Source organism: Falco peregrinus, chromosome 7 (genome assembly GCF_023634155.1).
Source record: "Falco peregrinus isolate bFalPer1 chromosome 7, bFalPer1.pri, whole genome shotgun sequence".
Classification (NCBI taxonomy): Eukaryota; Metazoa; Chordata; class Aves; order Falconiformes; family Falconidae; genus Falco; species Falco peregrinus.
Window position 1 is genome coordinate 57,664,342 of NC_073727.1, and position 25,731 is coordinate 57,690,072.

The 25,731-nt window shown below is 40.4% G+C and overlaps 2 protein-coding genes across 3 annotated transcripts in view; both read left to right on the forward strand.

Moving 5' to 3' along the window:
• Positions 1-3,788, forward strand: part of LOC114012958 (protein LYRIC-like) — a 30,792-nt gene extending 27,004 nt beyond the window's left edge. For both annotated transcript variants that reach the window (XM_027790904.2, XM_055810855.1), the window contains 2 exons: positions 1,266-1,395; positions 1,869-3,788. In XM_027790904.2, coding sequence (XP_027646705.2) covers positions 1,266-1,395; positions 1,869-1,924 — 186 coding nt within the window. In that variant the 3' untranslated portion in view covers positions 1,925-3,788. The remainder of the gene's footprint in view (positions 1-1,265; positions 1,396-1,868) is intronic.
• Positions 3,789-11,058: 7,270 nt separating this feature from the next.
• Positions 11,059-24,895, forward strand: LAPTM4A (lysosomal protein transmembrane 4 alpha). Its single transcript, XM_027790909.2, has 7 exons — positions 11,059-11,247; positions 18,220-18,340; positions 20,547-20,623; positions 20,715-20,837; positions 22,074-22,169; positions 23,521-23,619; positions 24,114-24,895. The coding sequence occupies exons 1-7, from the start codon at positions 11,149-11,151 to the stop codon at positions 24,186-24,188; spliced, it is 690 nt and encodes a 229-aa protein (XP_027646710.2). The 5' UTR covers positions 11,059-11,148; the 3' UTR covers positions 24,189-24,895.
• The last annotated feature ends 836 nt before the right edge of the window (positions 24,896-25,731 follow it).

The window sequence follows — 25,731 nt, forward strand, 5'->3', positions numbered from 1 at the left end:
TTTTTGCAACGTGGTATTCCCTAACTTGTTTACAGAAGTTTCATTTTGCAATGCAAAGAGGAGCAGATGGTTTTAATCATGGGAAAAAAACCAAAACTTTCTTGGTCAGATGCACTCCAAGTTTAGCATACAACTGGGCTGTATTTTATTTACAGCAGAAGGTCACCTGGAGATATTAACAGTAATGCAAAGGTGGCTCCCAAAAGCCAGTGAAGATAAAGCGAGACCAACATTATACCAGTGAAAAGTTTACTGAGATAAAATGTCTGAGTGCAACAGAGAAAGGCTGTGGAAAATGTCAGCTCATTTGGGATGGGAAGTACAAAGGAACAGAGTATTGACTGGGTTTTGGACCAGTCCTGGGCCGTGATGTCTTTGCTGCTCAGTGAAATGAGAAATGAGGGGGGATACCCCCAAAAACATCCTAATTCACTTGCTGCTTAATATGTTGCTCTGAACTCATATGGCTGTATAGTATCATTTGTGTTCCCCTCACACCCACTGTGGTCTCTTCTGATCCTTAGGATAATTTTGCTCCCTGAACTCCTGATGCTCCCATTTTAAGGGAAGAGCTTTTAACTAACTCAATGACCACAATCCACATGATCATTAGGACAGCCCATCAGTTACCAGAATGCTGCCAGGCCACTCTCTCTCTTGCACATCCAATTAGTTGCTTTAGCTTTGTATGTACCTTAATGAATAGTATTAATAGTGCTGTTCAGACTCCTTAGGACAGCATTGTTTCTTCTGCCATGTTTATGATGGGCCAGAAGGAGTTCGTATTGCACGTCAGCCCCAAATGCTGGTGTCTGCTGCTGTACAAGCTCATCCTTCAGAGATGGACAGAAAAAAATGAAATTGCTTACAAAGCCAGATATACAAAGTTGCTCATCACACTCCTTGTGCTACCTGCAGTGTTTCTGCAAACTGTGGTCAGTCACTGGGTGCATCTTAGTCTTAAGTCTCACTATACAATTACAGTACTTCCACCTCAGTATATCTTGTTCTTCTGTTCACTGGAGAAAACAAGGGGAAAGGTGGTAATGAAAGACTATTTCAACATTTTAATCCCTTATAAAACAAATAAACAGGAGGTAAGTAGATGACATGCCAGAATATTCTAATAATTTAAAAACTAATTTGTCCTGCAGTTTCTTTAAATACCCTAATTCCCTTCAATAATGACATTTTCTCTCATATTTTATACTTGTATATGCTTCGTTTAACTCATAACCTTAGTGAAGCATATTGTTTCAATTAAGCTGCAGCAAGGTTTGGAAGCAAGAATGGAAGAAGGCCCAAGGGACTTGGTATCTATGGAACGTAGCAGTGATGCAGTCTGTACTTCCTTCAAAAAACCCTTGGATGTTGCTAATAATTCACCCAATAATGGTAAGTGATTGTTTTTGCATATCTGATGAACTTTGGTTTCAGAATAACATGTAATCTGAGAAGTGAGAAGTGTTCACAACTGCATTTTTAAGTGAATATGTGAAATGCTTCTCCTTTAGCTGTATGTATTAGTTCTTAGAGAGGCTCTGTAATACTTAGAGGTTTATCTATGACAAATGGCTTCCAGCTCCTGTCAGAGTTAATAACCAAAACTATTGCATTTAGTGGGAGCAGTTTTTGCACAGTGCTTTTAAATGTGAACCGGAAGCAAATGTATGTGTGAGTGAGTCAGAGCCCACTAAAAACATCCAGAGCCCTTCTCATGACTTTGGATTACCCTTGGAAGTAGGCAGCCCTTGTAAAACACCTCTAAGAACCCCAAAATACCCTTCTTCAGGTGAAAAACCGCAGTTCCCAGGGACACAATTGCACATAGAAGGTTTGTGCACTGAGCCCTGTTGTTTATATGGCAGGTGTACCTGGAAAAAAGGAGAGGAGGAAGAGGAAGAAAATGAAGAAAGAGACTTGAGGGAGCTGCGCAGCTGCCAGAGTGACAACCCAATGGGGCAGGCATGCCAGTGAGCTGCAAGGATTCTGCTTTCTGAGATGCTGCACTGAGCCCCAAGTCAAGAGAGGCTCTAGGAGACCTCCCAGCGAGAGGAAAAGGAGAAGAGGAGCAGTGAGCCAGAGAGCGTGAGTGTGTGAGAGAACAGAGAGAATGAGCACGCTGTGCACAGGAGGTGGTGTTGAAACAGAGTGGCTGTTCACTACAAACTGCTGCCCTTGATTAAAAGATGTTGAATGGGGTTTGACTGGTTGCATTAAGTCTTTTCAGTTTTTTCAGTCATGTTGTTTGTCAGCTTGTATATGTTATATGCCATTGTAGAAATGGTCGGAACGTACCTGACTGTGATTGTACTTCAGTCCCGTGGAGGATCCACCAGCTAGTCTGGTCTCCTCTGGCATTTTTGCAGAGGTGCTCATCGACAGGCTAGTAACGTACAGAAGCAAGCACTGTTCGGAGAGAAAGGGAGAGTAACATGGATCATTCTCAAACCTTCTAAATCTTCTAAATCCATGTTGTCTGCTACAGTCAGACTTTTGCCTCATACTTTGACATATTTATACGTTTCACGCCACATCAGGCTAGCTTGCTCCACAAGGGAAAATTTCTATAGGATGTTTTAAACTTATTTGGAAAGATGGTCTAAACCCTTTCTTTCTCCTCAGATTTCATGGTGGGCTAAAGTTTAAAGTCTGTATGTCCAAAGCATGTTGTATTTGTACTTATAGTAGACTGAAGTAACTTTTGAAAATAATTTTTCTTAATCTGATGTTTGGAAGTTTTTATTATTTTGCTACTTAAATATTCTAATATAAACTAAATTTGTGAATGAAATTTTTACAAATGTAATTTTAGTATTTACTGAAGAGTGTGTATTTCTCATTGTCAGAGGACGTATAGTATGGAGGAGGGAATGTGTTACAAATGAATATTGCAGTTTATAAACAGCACCAAGCTGACACCAGCGAAAGCTGAAGCTCTTTATCCCTAGAGGAGTTGCAGCTTTGGTGGTAGCTGTGAGGGTTTCTTCAGACGGTCCTGAGACTGTGCCTCCACCCATCCTAGAAGTGCTGCCTCGAAGGATGAGGTAGTGATTGTCAAATCTCCATCTGCATTCAACTTTGTGCCTTTGGAGATTGTGTGGGAAGATTAGTAACACAGATGAACATATGCACGTTCATAGGCATCGGGCTGATGCTGGGAAACTCATTTCATCTAGGACACTGAGTAGCCAGGGGTGTTAATGGCTTTACACCACTACAGCAGCACTCCTGTTTGCATCATTGAGCTAGAGACCTCTCTGCTTCTGCCATCGCAGCCACCCAGTCCCTGATGCCGGCTTGTCTGAGCTTTACCTGCAGCTCAGTGCTTTCACCTGATACTCTTCATCTGTTGCATAGCTGACAAAGCAGCTGTATCCTTCAGAGAAGCAATTAATTGCAGTAATGTATTTGTGTTTGGAGTTTAGCTACTGTATCTTAAAGGGCAGTTCTCTTGTGCTGTGGTTTTTGGGGTAGCTAGCTGTACAGTGTGCCCTGAAATTGAAAGGGCTGAATAGACCAAAGAGCTGTTACCTGAAAAGTAAGTGGTTTGGAGCAGATGCATAACAAGAAAATATATGGCCTCACTGGAGAAACAAGTACAGCAAGTTCAAAGATGTAGAAGATGTGTTAATGGGTATGTGGGTAATGAGTAAAGTTCTGCTATCTCTGAAGCCAATGGAAAACATTCATTGACCTCATTGGGGCCAGGATGTTTCCCAAGGTCTTTGTTTAGCATTGAAGATAACCTCTGTTGTTCAAAAAAGAGGAAAAAAAAAAAAAAAGAATAGAAGAATGAAGGAGATAAAGCTCACAAGATCTGTTGACTCCAGATTTCTTCTGCTTTTTTTCTCTATATCTGCTTGCAAACTTTTTGATGTCTGTGTAATTTTGTTTTATTTCAACGTTACAGTATTTCAAATGTTCATTGTTTTTATAATAAAAAATAAAAACTTTGCCTGAATCACAGCACTCATGAGCAGTTTTATTTAATTAGTTTATATGTGTGTGAGTAAGAGCACATGGGTTTGGCTAAAACCATTTCATTTTCAAGCTTTTTCAAGGTACTGTAAATGTTCTTTAAGAGATTTCCGTAATCTGAACCCTTTTATGGTTAGGAAATCCTCGTGACGTTCTTCTCGTGTTGGGGTAAAAGAACAATCAAGACCTGTAACACTGACACGTTGACTGCAGTGCTGATGACAAGCAGCAGCAAATTAAAATCCCCAGTTTTTCTGTCAAATTCATCAGTACCACTCTTACTGAAATCAGCAGTATCAGGAGAGCTGTATTTCTGTTCTGGCTCCAGTTTCATAGATGGGAAGTCATCACTGTAATACAGATGGGCTCAGTAGTTTATAGCAGCACATTATTTAAAACCCCATTCTAATGTAGGCAAAGAAAATACACTCCCACAACTAAATACTGTTGGTTGTAGGCTTCCCTAAATAATTGCAAAGCTGTCTTCAGGGCAAATTTGGTGGCAGTGTACTGTTTGTGTGATTCATCTGCTGTATGGGTACCATTGCTGAGAGCAGTGAGGTAGGGTATGTTGGGTACCGTTTGGTTGATAGGGCTGGGGTAGTGCCTGGAGCCTTTCAGCGCTGCATCCCCCAGCACTGCTGCTACACAGGCTCCTGGGGATGGGAAAGTGTGCTGAGGGTCTGGTACCTCAGCGAAAGGGCTGAGTTTAAAAAAACAACCAAACCAAAACACAAAGCACTTAGCAACTGCTGCTAACTTCCACTTACTAGTCTTCAGAGGCTGAAAAAACATCACTCAGCTTAACAAATTGTCTTTGCAGATGGCCAGTGCCTTTGAAGAGCAGACCTTTGCATCCCTTAGGAAATTCCCCTTCCTTTCATCACTGCATGTTCAGGCTATTTCCTGGTTTCCATGTTTTTAAGGTGTTTCTCCTTCTCTTCTGTGGGAATTAACCATTCTGCACAGATCATCAGCCTGTTATGCTGCTTCTGGCACCAGGAGCATTAAATGAATGTGCTAGATATGCTCATCCTCCTAGTCTCTGATCTTTACTAGCTGGAGACTGGTGTAAATCCTCAGGAGATTCAGCATCCCTCCAGCAACTTGTAGCATTGCTTGTGCTATAGCTGAATGTTTTTATTCTCCATGTAACTTATCCCTTAGAAGGGTAAATCTAGAGTAGTCTCTATGGTCATTCATCAACCCAGTGTAGTCTAATTGCCAGTTCATGGGCCAGATCCAGCTGGCTCTCCCTGCCTTCTCCCTAAGCAACTTATTAGTTGCTTGAGCAGCACATGCCTCAGGAACAGCCAAAAGCTCTCCCTGCACTTCAGACAGCCCAGCAGCTAGAAATCAAGCCCCTGGTGCAGCCACAGCATGGGAGGTGGGATAAAGTGTAGCTATAAAAATACGATCTTGTTAGGAGCAAGCAATTAATTGTTACAGCAGCAGCTGCAAACAATGAAATACACTGCTCAACTTTCTCTTAAACTCAGTCTGCTCCATTTTTGTAATGAAGCTCTTTCTTGTGGGAAGCCTTTTGAAGGTGGAAGGTTGGCTATACCCCTACTAACAGGGCCACATCCGTAAGCGATGGGTCTGTGAGTATCTCAGGCATTAAGATGTGGTTGATGCTGTAATTGATGAACTCCTGACCTACAAAGCTGTGTTTACTCACAGGCAGACTGCAGTATGGGGACGCAGAGGCTGAAGCTTTGCTTCACCCTCAAACCATGGTGTAACACCATCAGGGCTAAGTGGGGCAACCACAGAGAGGAATTCGGCCTGCTGTTCTGTAATTATCTGTAACTGATCATTGTCAGTAATTATGAAGGTTCCACCCAATCTGATGAGTGGCACAGCTGACATATCTGCACGAGCGGAATATCAGACATGCTAATTGCTTGACAGAATGTAATTATTTACTGTGCTAACAACACAGGCCTGCTTCATTATACTGCAGATTTTCCAAGGGTGGCTGGCTGCCTGTGAAGAGAGAAGGTTTTTAAGTCATGGGCTACAAAGATCAGATATAGGAAGTCCTGTCCTTCTGTGATTGTACTGAACCACACTCCAGGGTCTTTTCAAGGCAAATTTCCAGTATGTGCCATCCCTGACATTCAGCTTGACAGATGCTCTCATCTGCGAAGGAAACATCCTCCCATACTGAAAGGACACTGTAATGCACTGGTCTCACAAACAAACTCCCTGTGTCTTCTTGAGAAAAAGCCAATGTAACAGTAATTGACCCTTGTATCATCTTATCAAAAGACTATTAGAAACTTGTTAAACTTTATTTCCTGTTGAACTTTGATTTCTCTTTGCATCCACTATTTTCCTTTGGTGGTGGTTCTGTGTAGCACAAGTTGCAGAGATATGATAAATAACTTTATCGAGAACTTTTGACAGCATCAGTTGTCTGCCACTGTGTTCCTCCTGGAAATCTTTGCTAACGTCCTGAACTGCAAACCCATTCAAAGAGACAATGTGTAAAGAAAAATGACCTGAAGGTAACTCTTCCTACTTTCCTGAGCAGGTAGTGTTCAGGTCCTCAGGCTCCTCCTGTTCACCCTGCCAAGATTCATGGAGAGGCAAGCCCAGGCTGAGGGCTGGAAGGGAGAAACTGCCAGTAGATACAGGACATTTCCTGTTTCCAGCGCTCAGTTTTGCTCATGTGAAAGTACTGAGATACCTGAAATCTGAAATGTAATGAAAGTACAATTTTAGATTACATTATTTTTAGACATTTTTATAGCTCCTCAGCTGTACGAAGGCTGCTATAAATGAACGATGGCTCTTTTAGTTTAGCAGATTTTGATTCTCTAAATGAATACAATTTTTATTCAGTGTTTGATATTCAGAAAACCTGAGCATACAGCAAGTAACACAGAAATGCGGTCTTTGCTAATAAAAGATTTACATCATGCCGTCATATTTTAGCTGCTTTTCTAACCCTGACTTTCTGATCCATCTGTTATGAGTAAAAAGGTTTGGAACTGAGTTAAACTGACTCTTGCTGGTAGAAGATAATTCATATTGTTAACAGCAATCAGCTAGAACAAAAAGTACAGAAGCTTGGAACATTAGATTAGGAATCCCGAAGTGATGTTGATTAATTCAATAAACAAAAGTAAAATCCAATAACCCCAAAACTCATCGTGATACATTCTTATTACTTTTTTATCTCTTTATCAAGAAACCACTGAACTCTGAATCAACTTGTTTTCTTCTATCAGAATCCATCTTGGAGAAAAAGGCTGGTAAAATTTGTTAATGCTGACTTCAGGATATCCAGGATTTCACAGCATGAGTCACCAACAGGGAAGTTTCCCTCCTGACTAATTTATTTTTATGTTTTTTTTCCCTTCATGGATATGTTAATGCTTTGCTTTTACTCCAATACGTTCTTATCATTTTTAAGGAAGCAAAAAGCCAGTTCATGCTTCCAGCCCAGATATTTTTCACATCTTCTGCACCAGTTCTATTGATTTTTTAAAATTCTGTTGAAGGGATCTGTGTTATATACTGCAGTATTGATGTAAAGACATTAGTCTCTCTGTGATGTTGAAAAACAGCTTTTTTTTAATTTAAAAATGCTTGATCAGTGTTGAAAATAACCAAGTCTGAAAAACAAAGCCACCTTTCCTCTTTTTCTTTTTATATTTTATAATGTAGAGTAGCAGACACATGCATAGAGAAAAAAAAATTATAGAAAAAAATTATAGAGGTAGCTTGTTACTACCCTTATAGTCAAGGCTATTTGGGATGGAAGAACTCCAACATGTCCTGCACTGCACCTTTTATTTCAAGGCAAAGAAGCCACTGGACAGGAGACTTGCTTGATATTCCTGTCGCTTTCACTAGCCTTTGTGGTAAAATAAGTTCATTTCACTGTGCCTTAGTTTCCCCAACCCCAAGCAGGACGATATTTTCATTATAAAGTGATATGAACTCTGCCTGTGAAGGTTACGTGCAATTATCAACTTATGGTTGGTAGGTTCCCTTCACACACGCATATAGAGTAAATGCTGAAGCAGAATAACACCTCATCTTTCATAAGCAACCTGGCAATAGTTCAGTGCATGCAAAGGAGAAGTAATGGTTACAGTGTAAGTCTAAACCAACAACGTTTAGCCAGGATAGACTGTAGAATGGCACAAAAGGGAGAGACTGTGGAATTACAAAAATCAACATAAAACAGTGTTAGTGCTGCCTGTTTTGACATCTTGCAGGTGTTGGACTTAGTATTTTCAAGCGGATGAAGAGGAATGCAACCTGGCCTCGCATTTACCTGATCCTAGCCATTCTGCTGTCCCATGTTTTCTTTTCAAATATGATTATTCAAAAACATGTTGTGTTTGGTAAAACATTGTCAGGCCCTCTCAAGACAGAAGTTCAAATCTCTTGTCTAGACATGGATTTTGAAAGACCTAAAACTAGTTTGGCTAATAAGGAACAAAACTCCTTCCCTCTCTGCCTGCTGAGAGGGAAGGAGTTAAGTGTCATGCTGGTAATCTGAATCATTCTTCTGCAGCTGCTTCTGACTTGCAGATAAGTGTAGGGCTTTCTGCTCTTAGTGTTGTGGAAGTGGACAATTTGCTCCCACAATGTCAAGGTCTTTTTGGTATTTGGGAAGAAAAGTTTATCACCAGTACTTTCTGTCTCTTGGAGATTTTGCCCTGGCTACTGCCCATAAGCTGAGCTTCAGAATTTTCAATATATTTAGCCTCACAAATCCTCTTTGAACTAGCAAATGGGAGAGAATTAAGGCTTAGAGAGAAGGAAGTATCTTGCCTGAGGTCATCTGGGCTGCTTGTGGCATGGAAGAAACGGAATCTTTCATCGAGGGTAGGACTGAAATCATTAACCTATTCTCTCTTCCCCAAGTACACGAAACAATGTAATCATTCTCAAAATGCTCTTTTTTTTTTTTTTTTTTTTTTTTGAGAGAGAGAGAGAGGAGGAGAAAGTGGAGCGGTTTTTCTATGCCTACTCAATAGTTCCACATGAGCCTATCCTGCTGTGGAAAACTGCTTTGTGATGTTAAATGACATTCACATTACTCTTCCCAGTATCTTTGTTGTCTGCAGGGTATAACAAGCAGCGAAGCTCAAGGGAATCACATCAATTTTTATTCTGAGCCTGGCTGACAAAGATATGAACACTTAATTAAGATTTCTTTCATTTAATGAAAATAGCCCTGAAGATCTGAGCCTGACATGAGAGCTGCCAGTGATACTAGTGAAGGAAAAGTGTCCAACTGCAAGACATAGTTGGAACACTTGCCCTCACAAATCATTTGAATTGCAAATCGAATCTAGGTGTTTCCAAGTAGATGCCCAAGCTCAAGCAAGTGGCTCCTGCTTTGTCTTCTGACTCACTCTAGTCCTGTGAATTCCTCTGTTGTACAGGGGCAGATCAACAGGAGGGACTCTCAGCTCCACAGGAACAATGTAATCAATTCAGGCGTGCATGGTGCAGAAACAGTTGTCTTAGGCTTCCCAAGGTGCCATCTGTGAGAAAACTGATTTTTTCAATGACTGATTACAACAAAATGCACATTCCTTTTCTATTTATTTACATGCATGCATGTATATTGATTGAAATTAGTCCAGTTTTGCTACATTAAATCAGTGTTGATAATTAAGCATCTGTGCACAGGGCCGACAACATTAGGATCACTAAAGAAACAAGCAATAGTTTATAATAGGATCATTAGAGCAGTCTTAGCAGCACTTACAACATGTTTATTCAAAAATGAAATATGCCCTGGGGAAGAAAACCACCAGTTATGGAACACAGGGGATTTAAAATAAAAAGGTCAGTTTTAAAGCCTTTAAGTAAATCATTTCAAACAACTCAGAAACAGCTCATGTTTAAAAGTATACTAGAGTAGCTAAAACAATAAAACGTGTTAATTGTAGGATCTGGAATATATCAAAAGGACAAGTTCAGTCACCCTCATTACCTTCTCATTGTTCAGAGTGAAAAACCTCAGTGTTAACACTGACATATGACGTACGCCTTGGTGTATATACGCACAGCAAATATTTATGGTTCTATGAGTGACTCAAATTGGCCAAAAAGGAAATATTTGCAGCTGCACCAGGGTTAAAATAAACTATGCCTATCTGTATCAACAGCCTAGGTCTGCAGAAACCACTGCCTGCCCTTGGGTCAGAGGATGTTTATAGGTCCCGCTTCATATGGGAACAGGAGACCTTGTGTTAAGAGGTGGAGCAACCTCTTATCACATACAGGTATGAAGGCTGCTCTTGGGTTTATACACATTATTTCTAATTAACACATGCACCTGGCAGCACCTGCAATTTTCAGTGGGACTAATGAAGTAGTATTATTAACCACTCAGAAACAGGGACTTTTGACTTACAGAAAAGGAAAGCATCCCTGTGGACTAAATTCACCTCTCATCACACACCCTTTTAGCATGCAACACATGCTATTAGTAACTTAATCCAAGGAATTAACAGAAAATAATAAGCAAATTAAACCCCCTACAGTACTGGCTGAATTTCAGTGAAAGCCATGGGATGGTGGTAGTATACCAAAACAGGCCACTTCAGGCTCTACTAAGGAGAAAATTACTCCAGTTTTTCTAGGAAGAAAGGGTTATCGCTGAAAAACACGGTTTTCCCCGTAGGGTTTTAGTTGCCTGCCTCAGAGGCCGAGTCAACGTTCACCGACACTGTGCTGGGAGGCACCACGACCTGCTCCCCAAACACCAGGCGAGCTCGGCTAGGGGCCTGCTGCTGCGGGATCCACCATGCGGAGTAGCACCAGCCCTGATAAGACTGCGGCAGAGGGCAGGGGCCCCGCTCCAACATGGCGGACAGAGGGGACACCCCGTGCCGCGGGCACCCCTCGCCTTAGGTAAGTGCCAGCCCGCCGCCGCAGGTAAACGACAGGGCGTCGCACCCAGGGGTGCTGTGATTGGCCCGCGGCGCCGCCAATCGCCTGTTCCCGTGGCAATGCGTACGCCCTCCCGCAGGCACACCCCCGCGCCCCCGCTGTCGGCGGCTGATTGGGCAGAGCGGCAGTGACGCGCGCGCGGGGGTTTAGCGGCCCTCAGCTGGAGGGGAAGTGGCTGGAGAGGGCGAGCGGCGGGCTGGGAGGCGGGAGGTTGGCGTCGCTGCTGCCACCGCCATGACGTTCAAGCGGAGCCGAGACCGCTTCTACAGTACCCGTTGCTGCGGCTGCTGCCATGTGCGGACGGGCACCATCATCCTGGGTACCTGGTACATGGTGAGAGTGCGGTGCGGGGGGCGGCCGGCGGCTCTGAGGGGGCGGTGATTGGGGTTATGCGCGGCGCGCATGCGCGGGGTTTGGCCGGGGCCCAGCCGGGGCGCGGGGTGGGCTGCGCGCATGCGTGGCTGGCGGGCCCGGGCGGGGGCTCTGAGGGGGCCCCGGCAGTGGTGGGTGCAGCGGGCTTCCCTCTTCCTTCGCTTGGGCGCCCGCTCCCCGTGCGGAGTCAGCTGTCGTTGTGCCAGCTATCGCGACTGTCCCCTGTGCTGCTGCGTGCAGGGGAAGGCTTCCCTGGAGTCACCCGGCGTGAGTCGGGCCCCTCGTCCTTCTCGGGGTCTGGCGCAGGTTTCCCAAACCCAGTTGCCCCTCGGCGGCTTCCCGAAAAAGAAAATGAGGCAAAAGTTCAGGGCATTTTAATCTGGGTCTTTGAGGGGTACAGTTACTACTTCGTTTCTTGGAAGGTTAGAGACTGAACAGTACTCGGTGTGTCCTTGGTAAGCGAGGAGAAGTAACGTTTGGGGAGCCTGGAATTTGGGGCCTGTTGAGAACAGGATAAGGTGTGTTCTGCTGCGTAGTGTGTAACGTCTGAGAGGAAGTTGAGGGACTTCAAAATGAGTATGGCTTCTTGTTGAAGAACTTTGTGGAAAGGATAGTTCCCAGTTGTTTAGTACTCTGTTCTCAACACAACGGTTTAGGAACAATGCATACAGATTTTAGTTCCCGAAGCACTCTGTTTTCTGACTGGTGGGTGCCTTTTCTCTGAGAGCAAGTTGTGGTGGTGAAGCTGAAATGTTAGGGATAGTTTTGAACTACAGTGAAGTAGAAATGTGAAAACAATACCAGCAAGTTAAGGCCTGGAGCCTTAACTTCCCTTAGTTCTCTTCAAAAGGGAACTGCATTCCCCTTTTGTTGAAGTCATTTCCTCACTTTCCTTCCCCTTACCCTCATGGGCAGTAAAAATGTGAGAATAGTTTAAAAACGTTACTTCATAGCTCTTCTCCTGAAGCTCTAACCAAAGCCTGTATTCTCCTTTACCCTTCCGCAGACTGTAAAAATAGAGAGTGCTGAGTTTTTATGTCTTGGTGCAAAGGAGCTGTGCACAGAAACTGCTTTTACAGGCATGAGGATTTAAGTTTGGAGAGTTATGGCTTATTTTCAGCAAGTATGGGGAGGGTTTTTTTAGGTTTTCTTTTTTTTTCCTTGCCTCTTCCGTTGACAAAATAGGCAGACAATAAAATAGGAGGAGAAAGGAATGAAGAAGCAATACAGGGGACTGGGAAGTGTAACAAGACTCTAGGAAATAGATTTTTTTCTTTTTAAAAAATAATTTGGAAAAAATGTCTTGCTGCTGTTTAAGCTTTACTGTTCATGTAAAATAGAAAAGTGAGGTCCATTGCAGTATTGAACACTGGACTTGTTCTGGAAACCTGCAAAACCTCCAGAACTTTTAGCTTGTGCTGACAGGAGATCAAGAATATGCTTCTGGTACCTCAAGTAAAAGTATACATTGTTAACGCTAAAGAGGCTGCTAATCTTTGTTATGAAACAAAAGCACCTTACTGCTTTCACCACTTTCGTTTCCTGTTCACTGGAGTATCTAGAAACTCAGGAACTTGGTGGGGGTTGGTGAGCAGGGTTGGCCACGGACCACTTCCAGCTTCTACCTGTCTTGCTGTCGTTCTGTTTCACCTTGTTGCCCTGGATGCAGTGCATCTTCATCCTTTCTGAATCTGTGTGCAAATATCCGTAGTGCTTATGGATGGTGGAAAGTATGCTGGTCATTAATGAGTCTGATGGCTTCAGAGGTGGAGTGGTGTCTGAAGCAAAGTGTTGCTTTGATCTTGTGTAACTGCAACGGAGTCAGGCTGCTAGAGGGGGGAGAATGTGGTAGAGCTCAGGGTAGCAGGGTGCCTGCAAAGTACTTCATAGTTGTGTTTTTCTATAAACTGTATGAAACGCATTGTTAAGCTATGCATTGAAGACTTTTATCCAGTTCTTCCCAGCTGACAGCTGGCAAAAGGTGATAAGTTTGACAACTTTGTTAACTGTTTGAGCTGAAATAGTCTTACCATGAAGTCTTAGGTGGTCTTGCCTAATGCTTCAAATCAGAATTCAACTATACTTTGTAACTTTTGATGGTAAAGTACAATTTAGTCAGTGAAAATTAAACTTACCTTTCTGCTGACAAACTTAAAAAAAAAATTAAATAGCCTAGGGTATGTCAGGTTGTTTAGACATGTTAATTAATGCACTGTTTAAGTATATCGATAACACCAGTCTTTCAGACACTAGCTTTTGATAAGTATTTCTAAGTCAATTTAGTTACCTGTGCTTGTAAGTTACAGTAGGATAAATAGTAGTAACTTCCTGTGAGGGGTGAGTTTTTTTGTTGTTTGGGTTTTGGGGTTTTTCTTTTATTTTATTTTGCAAGGGAGGTAGCTTTTTGGTGGGGGAGAATGCTTAGTTCAGCAATAGCTTTGTGTTACTGAAAGTCTTGGTCGGTCTGTATTTACTGGATAGACTGTGTTCTCATGCTGTGCAGTCCTGAAGGAATTTGATACGAAGTATAAAATGGAGTCTCATAGCAATGTACTCCAGATGTTTCAGTAAGATAAGAGTTTTGGCTATTTAATAAATGTGCATTACTCTTATGTACATTTCTTTAGTATTTTTCCTATTCCTTGCTTATTTGTATGTATACTCTTAAATCTTGCATCTAATTAACTTTTGTCCTGACTAAGACAGTTACATCGCTGTCCTCGTGTACTTCTGTGAGTCTAGAGAGAGCAAGGATGTTATCTTCTAAAATGTCTACTGTAAGATCAAACTTCTAAGCATGCTTCACTCAGTATGCTGCTACCGTTTCTGATAAATAGATAAAACTGTATTTGCAAAAAGATGAGTTAAGAACGTTTCTAGCGGACTCGTACTTGAGCTGCGGGACTAATACAGTTTGGTTTACTCTGCAACACCCACTACTGCTCTGTGTAGGAAGGAAAAAGAAACCTTCTATTCCTAGCCCCATAATTGCAAATGTGTGGCTTTGAAGTTTGTTTCTTCCTGTAAAGTTTATTAGGCACAGTGCTTTCCAGAAACCGGAAGCATGAGCACTGCACTAGCAAAAATCAGATCAGAGTTCAATAAACAGTCTAAAAGTAATAGCATTGTTTTGGAGGGAGTGACTGTTTCATTCTGGCAGCAGACTTCAGCGATGGAGTCAAAATGATGCAATTGCTACTGGTTAGCAGGAGGGTGAGGATGATCTCTGGAGTAGTTTGTTCACGATTTCCAGAAATGAAGGTGTATAACTGGTCTCAATCTAACCTTAACAGTGCTAGAAGCTCTGAAATAACCTATTTAAAATTATTATTTTTGGGGTGGTTATTATTTCAGTATAGTAATAAAAATTTCAAACAAAAAAACCCATCTTTTTTTTTTTTTCTTTTTTTTCCAGGAACATGTTTAAGGAAAAATACTGGAAAAGTGAGAGGAGGATGAGAAAGTGTAGTAGTGCAAGGGAGTTTCCCTCTCTTTTTCCCACACATAAAAGGAACTAAGTAAATGATAAGTAAGAATTCTTGTTTATGTCCAGGACTTCTAGTTACTTAAAGTGCTTGGGGAAACTTAGATGCAGGCCTCCAGAGAGATGAAGCACTTGCATGATTAGGCACTAAAGGAGGTAAAAATTAACTAATTAAAAAGCTAATGCTTGTTATGGTCCCACAGTCTTTTGAGTTTTGATCATATGGGGAACTAATACTTCCTCTTACCAGTTTGTAATAAGTACTAACTTTTTACTTGAATACCAGCTGTTGGATTTTTTTTTTAAATTTTGATATAAGCTACACCAGACTTCCATTAAGCTCAAGTTATCCCCATTATAAGAGTAAAATACATTACTTAAAAAAAAAACAACAAACAACAAACCCTTAGTTTAGTTTTGTGTTAGTTTATCTTAATGGAACCATCTTTTGAATAAGAATTTGAACTGCATTTTGTAATTTTTTGATTTCCTAACAAAAAAAGACTAGGATGGGGACTGCTGGAGTTTCTGAGGTATTACCTCAGAATGGTGCACTATCCATTGGGTGCTGGCTTGTCAGGGTTGGTAGGGTGTTTTTTGGGTATCGAGTGGTTTTAATCTTCTAATAACACCAAGACTCACCTGTGCTATGCTTTTTCTGACTAATTCTTCATGTAGACCATTTGTGAACATATATTTTATTTGCTGTGAGTATATTCTTTCAAACTCTGATGATGCCTTGCAATCTAAACCATATTCTTGCTGCCAGTCACATTGACTATCAAGTTCAAACAAGCCTTGTGGTCTTGCTGTTATCAAGCTTATGTGAAAGAAGAATAGCTAAAACGCAGACTCTGGCTTTGTGCTTAAAAGGACTCCTAGTTTGTGGAGTTGTTGATAACTCTTAATTGAAATCCATATGTTGAATATAATGAATTGCTCGGTGCTGCGATATAATTCACAAATAGCAGTAATGGAGTACTGGAAACCCTGGGGTCTTAACTGGCAGAGGTTTGCGTTTGTTGTTGTTTGGTTTTTTTAAATTACTATGGTTCTGGGGTTTTTGTCTCACTGATCCTAACAGATTGGAGTTTGAATGACTCTTAACTTCCTATTTTCCTTGCATGCCATTTCAGGTTGAGAAAATAAAGCTTTGATACCTTGAACTGTGCTTAGTAACTAGTGAAATTACTGAGGACTTCTGTATGCTAAATTAGGACCATGGATAGGATGAAAATAAAAGTGACAGATGTAGGATCACAGTCTCACAATTCCAAGGCATTCAAGTTCTTCAGTATTTTTATATTAATTCAAGTGCTGCTTGCCTCTTTATCCTGAGGTAGATAGCCTGTCATAGCAGCTAGACTCAGTATTAAAGTTCAGGACAAAAGAAAAATACTAGTTTATCACTATTTAAACTGAAATTATGACTGTGTTTAAACAGTAAATGGTATAGCTATAATCAAATATGTCTCTGTCTCTATTTTCTGAAGTAGAAATCAATGCTTCAACTGCTAGAGATATGAACCCTGACACAGGGTTTTTAAAACAAGTATAGGGCAGGTAGTTATTTTCCAAAGTACAAGTTGATACTCTGGGCTCACTCAAAGAGGAGGAAGTACAAGGCTTGAAAATACATTGAGAACAGAAAGCTAGAGCGGAGAAGGATGAAATGGGAGTGGTGAGGAATATAGTATTCTATACATTTGAACCATGGTGAAGCAAAGTAAGATTTGGACAAGTGGTAGATGAGCAACGTGACTGTTTGCCCTGTTGGAAATGTCTGGCAAGGGGGAAAATCTATTCATTTCAAGGCTAAAGATATTGGTAGCTAAACTTAGTTCTTTACTGCCAGCTGTACTAGTTATTATATTTTACATTCCAAGGCATAAAATGGAAGATGCAGTCGGCTGAAAGTAGCTGGCATTTCTAATACGTTTGTATAATACATTGTGATGTGATAGCACTTCCACAAAAAGATCAGCTTTGTTTTCACTAAAGGGTTCTTTTTAGCAGAAAGTGTAATCGAGCTTATCGCCATGGTATGTCTGAACCCTGGGGGGTGGGGTGGGGGTGGAGAAAAAACTCAACAAAACTAGTAACAAAACAAACAAAAAAAGCTTGCAGGAACTGACCCTTAAAATGTAGAACTCCTTTTAAATGTTCAAAAGCGTTTTTTCTTGCTTGAAACCTTCAGTAAATGTGCATAGATTTGCACTATTATTATTATCATTCACTCCTGGGACAAGACTAGTAAAAGAAGAAATATCTGGCAAATGTCGTTGTTGTGAGAACTACAGACAAGTTTGTTTCTTTCTTTTGAGGCTAATTGTAAAAGATCCTGCCTGGTGGTGGTGCCCGTACTGAATACTGATTGGAAAACGACTGCAGCTTGAAAATACCATCGTGACTTTCTTTGTTACACAACGCACCCCTCTACCCCCACCCCCCTTTTTTTTTTTTGTGGCACCTCTCCAGATACTACTAACAGAAACTATGCCCCTGTAAATCTTGAATAGGATATAAATGCTGTGAAGGCAGTTTTGCAAAGGCTTAAGCTACTTTCTGACTCTTTGAGCTCTTACTGTTACTGAAAGCATTTCTGGTATGTACCAAAATGGGGAAACAGAAGTAGTCTTCAATGGCAGTGTTAAGTGAGAAGGGCTGTTAAGCACATAGCCAATGCTGAATGATTACAAATGTAGGGGTTCAGTCTTTGTGTGGTAATTTTTAACTGCACCTGTGTTTATGTAGCCTTTCTGATAAGGACTGATGAGGTTTTAATAAGTGAGGAAAGGGAGAGTGTCTTCTTCCCTGCTTGTATGAAAGCTGTAACATGGGAGAAACCAAGAAGTAAGCTACATCTGAGGATTAGAGCTGTAGTGGAAGTTTTCTTTCATATGCTCAGTATTTACTGTGTGATGCTTGCACATCCCCTTGTACTGCTTGGCTCCCAGCACTCTTTGAGGAGGGTGCAGTACCTTATTTCTGCATTAAATTAACACTGCCTTTCAATTTGTTGTAGTAAGCGGGAACTCTTCCCAAATGTTTCTCGTGTCGGTTGTTGTACCTCTTCCTTCTTGACCTCTTTTAGCTGTTTCCAGTTTAGTTTTCTGGTTCACAAATCTGTTTGTTCATCACACAGCATCTATTTAATTGTCGTTTGAATCCCTACAAACCCTATCTATCCTCTTAATTTGCAGTGTTACTTAGTTGTGATTCATTAAAACGAGCAAGTGGCCAGTGCTTTTCTGGTTGTTTTGGTAGTAGCTTAACTAAATCAGCTTGAAATTTAATCATAACTTGGGTTCTACACCCCCCACCCCCCCCAAGCTATAGGCAAAGCAGAGTTTGTTTTGAACTGAAATAAAAGATTTATTAGTGTGTCCTTAAAAAGATCATAGCTGTTGCAGTGTAAATAACCTTTAGGTAACTGTCATCTTTCTCAGGTGGTGAACTTGCTGATGGGCATCTTGTTGACAGTAGAAGTGACTCATCCAAATATAGTGCCAACTGTTGATATCCAGTATGAAGTCATCGGCAATTACTATGCTTCTGAGAGAATGGCTGGTAGGTGTTTTACTCTGCTGTCTGATTAGAATTTAAAGCATGCAGTATCATGGTGTATTTGCCTTACCACTAGTGTGTATGTAATACATGCATATTGTCTTGTTTTCTGGATTTCTCTTTAATTATTCTAGGATTGAGTTGTTCTACAAGAATAAAAAAAAACTTTTATGGAATACTATGTTTACTTCTAAGCATCTTAAATGATAAGATTTCTAAAGATTTCTTGGCATTCTAATACTTTGAGTGCTGAAGTATGTGTGGAACATCTCCAATTCACTTTCTCCATAAACATTTACTATCCTTGCTGTGTCAGTAAAACAAAAAGCAGAAAACTATTTTTAAAGACTTCTTTGGGAATTTTTAGTGATCCTCATAGATTTAAGGAAAGAGCTTTCAGCTATTGTATATGAGTTTTCTAAGAGGAAAATCATGTCATCTAAGAAGAGGGGAAGAATTGGGATACCAAGTACTTGGGTGAATGTATTTGTCTACACAGTTTGATGTGCAGAAGAAACAGAAGAGAAAGCATCATGAGCAGAATTAAACCTATTTTCCACTCTTGTGTTAAAGATTAAGTGCATGATGTGTGCAAGTGTAATTGGTGTTAGACTTCCATCTGTAATGACCAAGCTTTTCAATTGTCATATGACTTGAAACTTGTGTGCATGCTTTCTTTTTCTTGTTTTTAAATGTGCAGAAACATGTTCAGCGTGGCATTTCTAATGTGACTTGTATCAGTTTGTATTACACTAAAATTTAGGGTCAGATCCAGTCTGGAGCAAAGATAAATAGTGCAGCACAGATCTGGGGTTTGAAGAGTTCTGGTTTGGGGTCTTCCTGTTAATTGTTCATGACCCAAATTGAGGATCTGTCAAGTCTGACCTCTCACTGTAATTTGTGTTTGTTAGTAATGAAATGAGCGTGAGAATAAGGAACAGATCTTCATGAAGCAGAGATACTAAGTAAAATTACAGCAGATATCAGTAAAAAGTCATATGTTTTGTAATAAGTGTTAATGTACTTGGTAGCCTTAAGTTTATGTGACTGAGAGATGCTTCTCAAGCTGAAGGTGCTTTCTCCCCCTTTCAGTGTAAAATGGCTGTTACATGCTTTTGACTTGAAGATTTTCATTTCCCATGTTGGGATACAGGCTAGAGAGGTTTTGTGTACATGAAAAGATACAACAATTTTGATTGTGCTTGTGGATATTGAGTAACAGATTCTCAGAAGAAAACAACACATGTTGGTTATTGCTGAGTACTTAGGGCTCTCAGAACAATGCAAAGCATTTCAGTCCTGGGAGGGCTGCCTCCTTGATGCCATCTGTGTATCTAGATACTATCTTGTACTGAATTGGGTATGTAAGTGCTTCTAGAGTGTATCCTTTCAAATCAGTTGCAGACTAGAAAGTTACGATTCTCAGATCATCTCTTTCAAGCACAGGAACCACAAAATTTTGGCTTCAGTATTGCTAAAAACATTAACTTACCACATCTATAAACTCTGAAGCTGTTTTCTTTTTCTGTGTTTAAAAATGTAAATTGTGCTTGCTGTAGGAGAACGAGTATAATCCAACTCATGGAAAGCAGCTGTGCTTCTGTCACCAGTGTCAACAGTGATGCACAAGGAGAATCTTTATCATTCAGTTTCCATGAGCATCCTGGATTCTGCTACCATTTGGCTCCTGTTCAACTTGGCTTTTGTTTGTAAATAATGGGATACCTTCCACAGAGTGATTTCCTGTTTTCCTTAGTGCTATGCTGAAGGAGCAATGTTGCTCACAGTGCCAATGACCAAATTATATAATAAAACCATTTTGAAGTGTAAAGGTTGATACTGTGCTAGCTTCACTTAAAATTCTTTCTAGTTGTAAAGTTCATCATCCACATACTTCTAGCACTGACATATATTGCAAATCAGCATGATTATGTTGCATTACTATCAAACTATGTCAGGCTTCTAATTGGTGTGTCTGAGCTTTATTCAGGCTCTTAAGTGAGAGGGTTTTTTCAAAATGCCTGCTGGCATTCTTGAACCAGATCCCTTTCCATTAGGAGAAATCAGAGTTAATTCTGATGCTGCTAGTTTGCACGTATGAAACAGTTGAGAAAAGTTCATAGTAGTGGGTAGAGCTGGGGTACCTGTCAGCTACAGTGTGACAACTTCAGGAAAAGTGATGCTTTTTTTTTTTTTTCTTTTAATGCAGAAAATGCCTGTGTTCTGTTTGCTATCTCCCTTCTCATGTTCACGATCAGTGCAATGATGGTGTATGGTGCAATTGCTGTAAGTATATTTATAGTCCATGATTTTAAACTTGCTACTTGAATTTTTAACTAAATACCTTACAGGCTGCTGCTTTTCTTTTTCTTCTTAGCATCGTGTGGGCTGGTTGATCCCATTTTTCTGTTATCAGCTCTTTGACTTTGTGCTCAGTTGTCTGGTTGCCATCAGTTCTCTAACCTACTTGCCCAGAATCAAGGATTACCTGGATCAGTTGGTAAGTGTTCAGCTCAAGTTGGTGTTTTACATTTGAAATTAAACTTTTGTTTAATTGGGTAAGTGACTGAGCTATAGTTATCTTCCTGTACCTGGGAGAGAGGAACTCAAGTTGCAGCAGCCACAGGGAGTGACTGCTAGAGTGGTTCTAGGAATGAGAACTCTTCAGAGGTGGAAGGACCAAAGGTGTCATTGCTGCCTGAAAGGAAAGCCAGGAAGAGGAATGAAAGAATTCTGATGGGAATAGTTGGTTACAACTCTTAGCTACATTTGTACTCGAAACAAAGTTGTTTTTAACCCTTTAAACAATGTGGTTCTGTGGCAGGTTTGCTAGTTGTGAGGTTCAGACAGGTTAAAAATGTGTTGACCCTTATTTGGTGGGGAGGGGGAGGAAGATTACAGGAAGGGATTGATGTGATATGAGGTCTTACAGTATTATGGAATGGGATCTGAGATTCTGAGGGTTCTTTTTGTGTTCTGTATGGCTTTTCTCATTTTCAACAATACCTTCTAAGACTACTAATGGAATTTTTATTAACACTGCCTGTGTTTTAACTGCAAGACTTAGTGGATAGAATTCACTGTCAGTTAATGGGGATCACAAGCTCTTTCTCTCTGGTCTTTAGATCTGTTAAAATAGATGTTTTTAAAAAAATAAAATCCTTTTGAAATTGGAGAGAAAATTTGATTGGTATTGGAAAGAAGCTTTGTTGCTGTGATCAGGGAAAGAGAAGAGTGAAATTACCAGAGGCTCTTAGTTTTGGCTCTTCAGAAGCTTGGGGCAACTTTGTTCTTCTGTTCTTCTCTGCCCACATTTATATTACTGGTTGGACTGATAGGAGGTAATTAATACTAAGTCATTAAAGAATTGTAGAGGACCGTAAATACAAATGCTCTGCTGCAGCTGTTAAAAACGAAATTTCATGGATATCTGTATTAGCATGAGATTGAGGAAGTGACTAGGGACATGGACAGTACAAGGCTTCTGTCTATGTAGCAGTTTCCTGTGGTGACCTGCTCTTGCAGGACAGAGGCAGGATAAATACTGTACTTTGTGGGAGAATAAAGAAGAAACTAGTGAGAAATAGAACTTGTTGTTTCTGGGAGAGTTGTTTATGCATGCAAGAGTTCATTTCATTTGGTGTGAAGTTTGGATGTCCTTCTGTCGTATTTGTGACTGTGCAGTGTTCATGCTTATCTCCTCCTTTTCTCTCCCTTCCTTAATTTTCTTAAATAGCCGGATTTCCCTTACAAAGATGATCTCCTTGCCTTGGACTCCAGCTGTCTTTTGTTTATTGTTCTGGTGTTCTTTGCTTTATTTATCATTCTAAAGGTAAGTTAAAACTGAAGTGTATGTCTGTTTCATGAGTTACTATATTGAGATAGTATCAATGTGAGTTAATTTTCAATGCTGAAGTAAGAACTCAGCTGCCTTCTTAATGCTGAGTTAAGAACTTACTTGGGCAGAATTGTTAGGGTGTTCAATGACAGTATGACTTAAGTCATTTGGTGCAGTGGAGTCTTCAACTAACTTGTTTGTATGCAGTGGGGCATATTTATGCAGCTCTGTCCTTCCTGAGTAGGAAGTGGGAATGCATAAAGACCAAATACCACCTTTTTGCATATGTGGAGATAAATTTGATATTTGTAATTAAGCTTGCAGCAAAGTTGAGTTTACTGCATACAAGTTTTCTAAACAGAACTTTTAAAATCTCTCGCTGTGCCTAACAAACCAGGGTGCATGTTTTGGAAGGAAGATGATGAAAGATGGAAGTGCATAGGTTAATTCAGAGCTGCATCTTTCTTCCTGCTGAAGGGTTTTATTACCATTTATTTTCTTTTTGGAGATCTAAATAGAGAGGCATTCGTTTTGAATTACAAAAACTGTTCTGCAGACAAAGCATATTGGAGAAATGAGTTGATAACATTGGCCATGACAATATTCCTTTGTTGCATTCAGATTGAATTTAAGAAAAAATGAAATAATGAGAAAGAATTTTACTAATTTTCTATGCTTTCTGGCAGGGGAGAGTGAAAGCCTAATACAGTAGATTAAATTTTTTTATTGATTGGGAAATCCTTATGTATAATCATGTGCTAACTTGCCAACAAAAAAATCTGAGAGATTAATGTTGTACAGATTAATAATAAAAAATCTAATCCTTATCAGATCATAATATGTCTTTCTACAGCAGTTAATGTTGACTTAAAGTCCAGGCTACTTTGCTCTACCATATTCTCCTTGCCACCCCAGTTGTGTCCTTGTGCCCTCTCCTTCGCGCTGGTGGTTGGACAAATAGTAATCCTAACTCAGGGATGAGTGAGACTGTGCTCTTGGCCTGTCCTCCTCCTCTTGCTGGCAAGTTTGGGCTGAGATCCATAAACTGGTTGGGGATTAATTTGATTAGCACTGCTGAGGCAGATAGAGACATTAGTTGAATGGATCTGTGAATTCTTTTGGTAAAACCTGTGTGGTTCATCCTCTGAGTCACTATGATAGCAAAGCTAAACGGGGAACAGCATAGGCATGTGGCTAAATCTGTGAAGTAGCAACCATTCCACAGATAGGTATCAACTAAGTTGATTTATGTGATTTATGTGTCATATGAATGTAATTCAGCATCTAATTTCTGAATCACTAATGCATATGAGGTCTGTAAAAAGAGAAATCTCTCTTCTTTCAGGCATATCTTATTAACTGTGTATGGAACTGCTATAAATACATCAGTAACAGAAATTTGCCAGAGATAGCTGTGTACCCTGCTTTTGAAGCTCCTCCACAGGTAAAGCCTCTTTAAAATAAAAGGAACCAGCATAGCTTAATTTTGAAGTAGAAAACCACCGTATCATGTATGTTTACAAGCCTTGTCCAGCTTTCTAAAAGACTGGGAAGATTAAAGCAACTAACTTTACAGTGGGTTATTTCTTAGTTATACTCTTTTAGTGCATAGAATAGGAGGTTTTATAGAGCAAAAAGTCTACTACAAGAAAAACATTCAAAGGCTGAAGCTTTTGGATTGCACCAGTCAAAACCTTCCATGCCATTTTGCAAAACCAGGAGACAGTGGGGTGGCATGAATGTTCTAGGGTTAGGTTCAGCAGAGCAGTATACTGCTGTTGCACTTCTTGCTAGCTTACTAGAAACAGTAGTAAGTTCTTAAAAAAACATTTGCCTGCAATGGAGGATTAAGATGCTGATGGGGCATGTATGTTTTTGTTCTGTTTTTTTTTTTTCTAAACCTTGTGCATTAATCTCCTCAAAATGTCTTCTCTTTAGTATGTTCTGCCAACATATGAAATGGCAGTGAAGATGCCTGAGAAGGAACCTCCACCTCCCTACATACCTGCCTGAAGCAATTTTTATGTTGATTAACATCTGTACCAGCTTCCTGGGGGTTTTGTCTTTTAATCTTGCAAAACTGCTTAAGTAATAAAAATATTCAGGGCTTTAGGAGCAAACTGTTCTGTTTAAAATGTTTGATATAAACTTACTAAGCAAAACACATCTGGGAGTGATTTCGTTTGCTTTAATTTTTGTTCTCCTTAATGCTCTAAAACATTTTATTGCCTTAGGGCCTTGTACTGCAAGAACTTATGCATGTGACTAACTTGTGGCTTTTAATAATAACTACTGAGCCAATCTATGATTGAAGTTAGCTACAATTATAAGTGTCTGCAGGATCGTGCCCTTAATTTATATTAATTTTTTTGTAAAGTAGTTCATAAAGACAATCTGATCATGCAGCAAAATGATGGTTTGCCTTTATCCATTTTTTGGAGGGGGAGGGGGTTTGAATGTGGTATATACGTGACTTTTTTTTTACTTTGCACTTTTCTCATGTTATCTTACCTTTTATTGTGTTTTTTTGGTTATCCTATGTCTTGAAACATAAGTTTCAAGAACTGAGGGTGGCACAGGTGTTCTATTACAATGTGCTGCAAATGCAAGAAAAGTAAATAGAAATGTGGAAGATGGTTGCATGCTTCTAATCTTAAATGTATTTTCTTCTTTGTGATAAATGATACTTAAATAAATCTTTTACGAAATGTTTACTAGTAGCCGCGGTTGATTTGTTTGTTGCTTTTCTAAGTGTACTGCAGATAGTCCCATGTACATGCATTTTAGTGGACACCAGCTTCCTACAGGTTGTTTAGTGGTTGATCTGTGTTCTTCAGCAAAAGGCCTCCTGTTGGTGGAGAAAATGAATTTCCTTTAACGTATAATAAGCTTGTGTTGCAGCCTTTGCAGTTGAAGCACTTGGTTGTCTTCTACTTCTCTGATTGCTACTCGTGTATACGCTGGGTAAAGGGAATTGTACTGGAAGCTTGAAGCTTCTAGCTTTCAGGGCAAACTTGATGCCTGATGAGCTCAGGTATTAAGAGTAGGACAGACACTCAGTAGGACTGCAACATTATTTACATTGGAAAATTTACATCCGAAAATACTGACCCCAGAGCACAGATCTGGCCTGGATCCATCTACACTGAGGGAGATTCAGGCTGTGTTACAAAACAAAGCCAAAAACCTGGTCCTTCATTAGTTGTATGACCGTTGTGAGTGGGCATTGGAGGAACTTGGAAGTGGTGGATACGGGCAGAGCGCCCTGGCCCCGGGGGTGGGTGTTGAGGCTTCCTGAAATATGGGTGGGTGATCGTAGGGGTGTGTGGTGTTAGGCAGCAGCAGGCACTGCTGTAGGTTTGCGTGGGGGGTGTGTGCATGTGTTGTCATAGCTCGGAGCTGCAGCCCAATCTAGATGAAAGCCATTGTACTCCCCTTCACCCCTGTCCTGTGGCTTTCCTCTTTACAGAGGGTGGTGTTCCCTCTTCCCTGATTTTATTGGCAGGCTTTGTGACTGTGATGGTGGCCTCATTGTGCAGTTAACCTGGTACTTTCT

Excerpts from the sequence above, each read along its gene's own strand:
- LAPTM4A (XM_027790909.2), top strand. The coding sequence starts at position 11,149 with ATGACGTTCAAGCGGAGCCGAGACCGCTTCTACAGTACCCGTTGCTGC. Across the intron at positions 22,170-23,520 it reads CTTTATTTATCATTCTAAAG|GCATATCTTATTAACTGTGT; the intron begins GTAAGTTAAAAC and ends CTCTTCTTTCAG. Across the intron at positions 23,620-24,113 it reads CTTTTGAAGCTCCTCCACAG|TATGTTCTGCCAACATATGA; the intron begins GTAAAGCCTCTT and ends TCTTCTCTTTAG.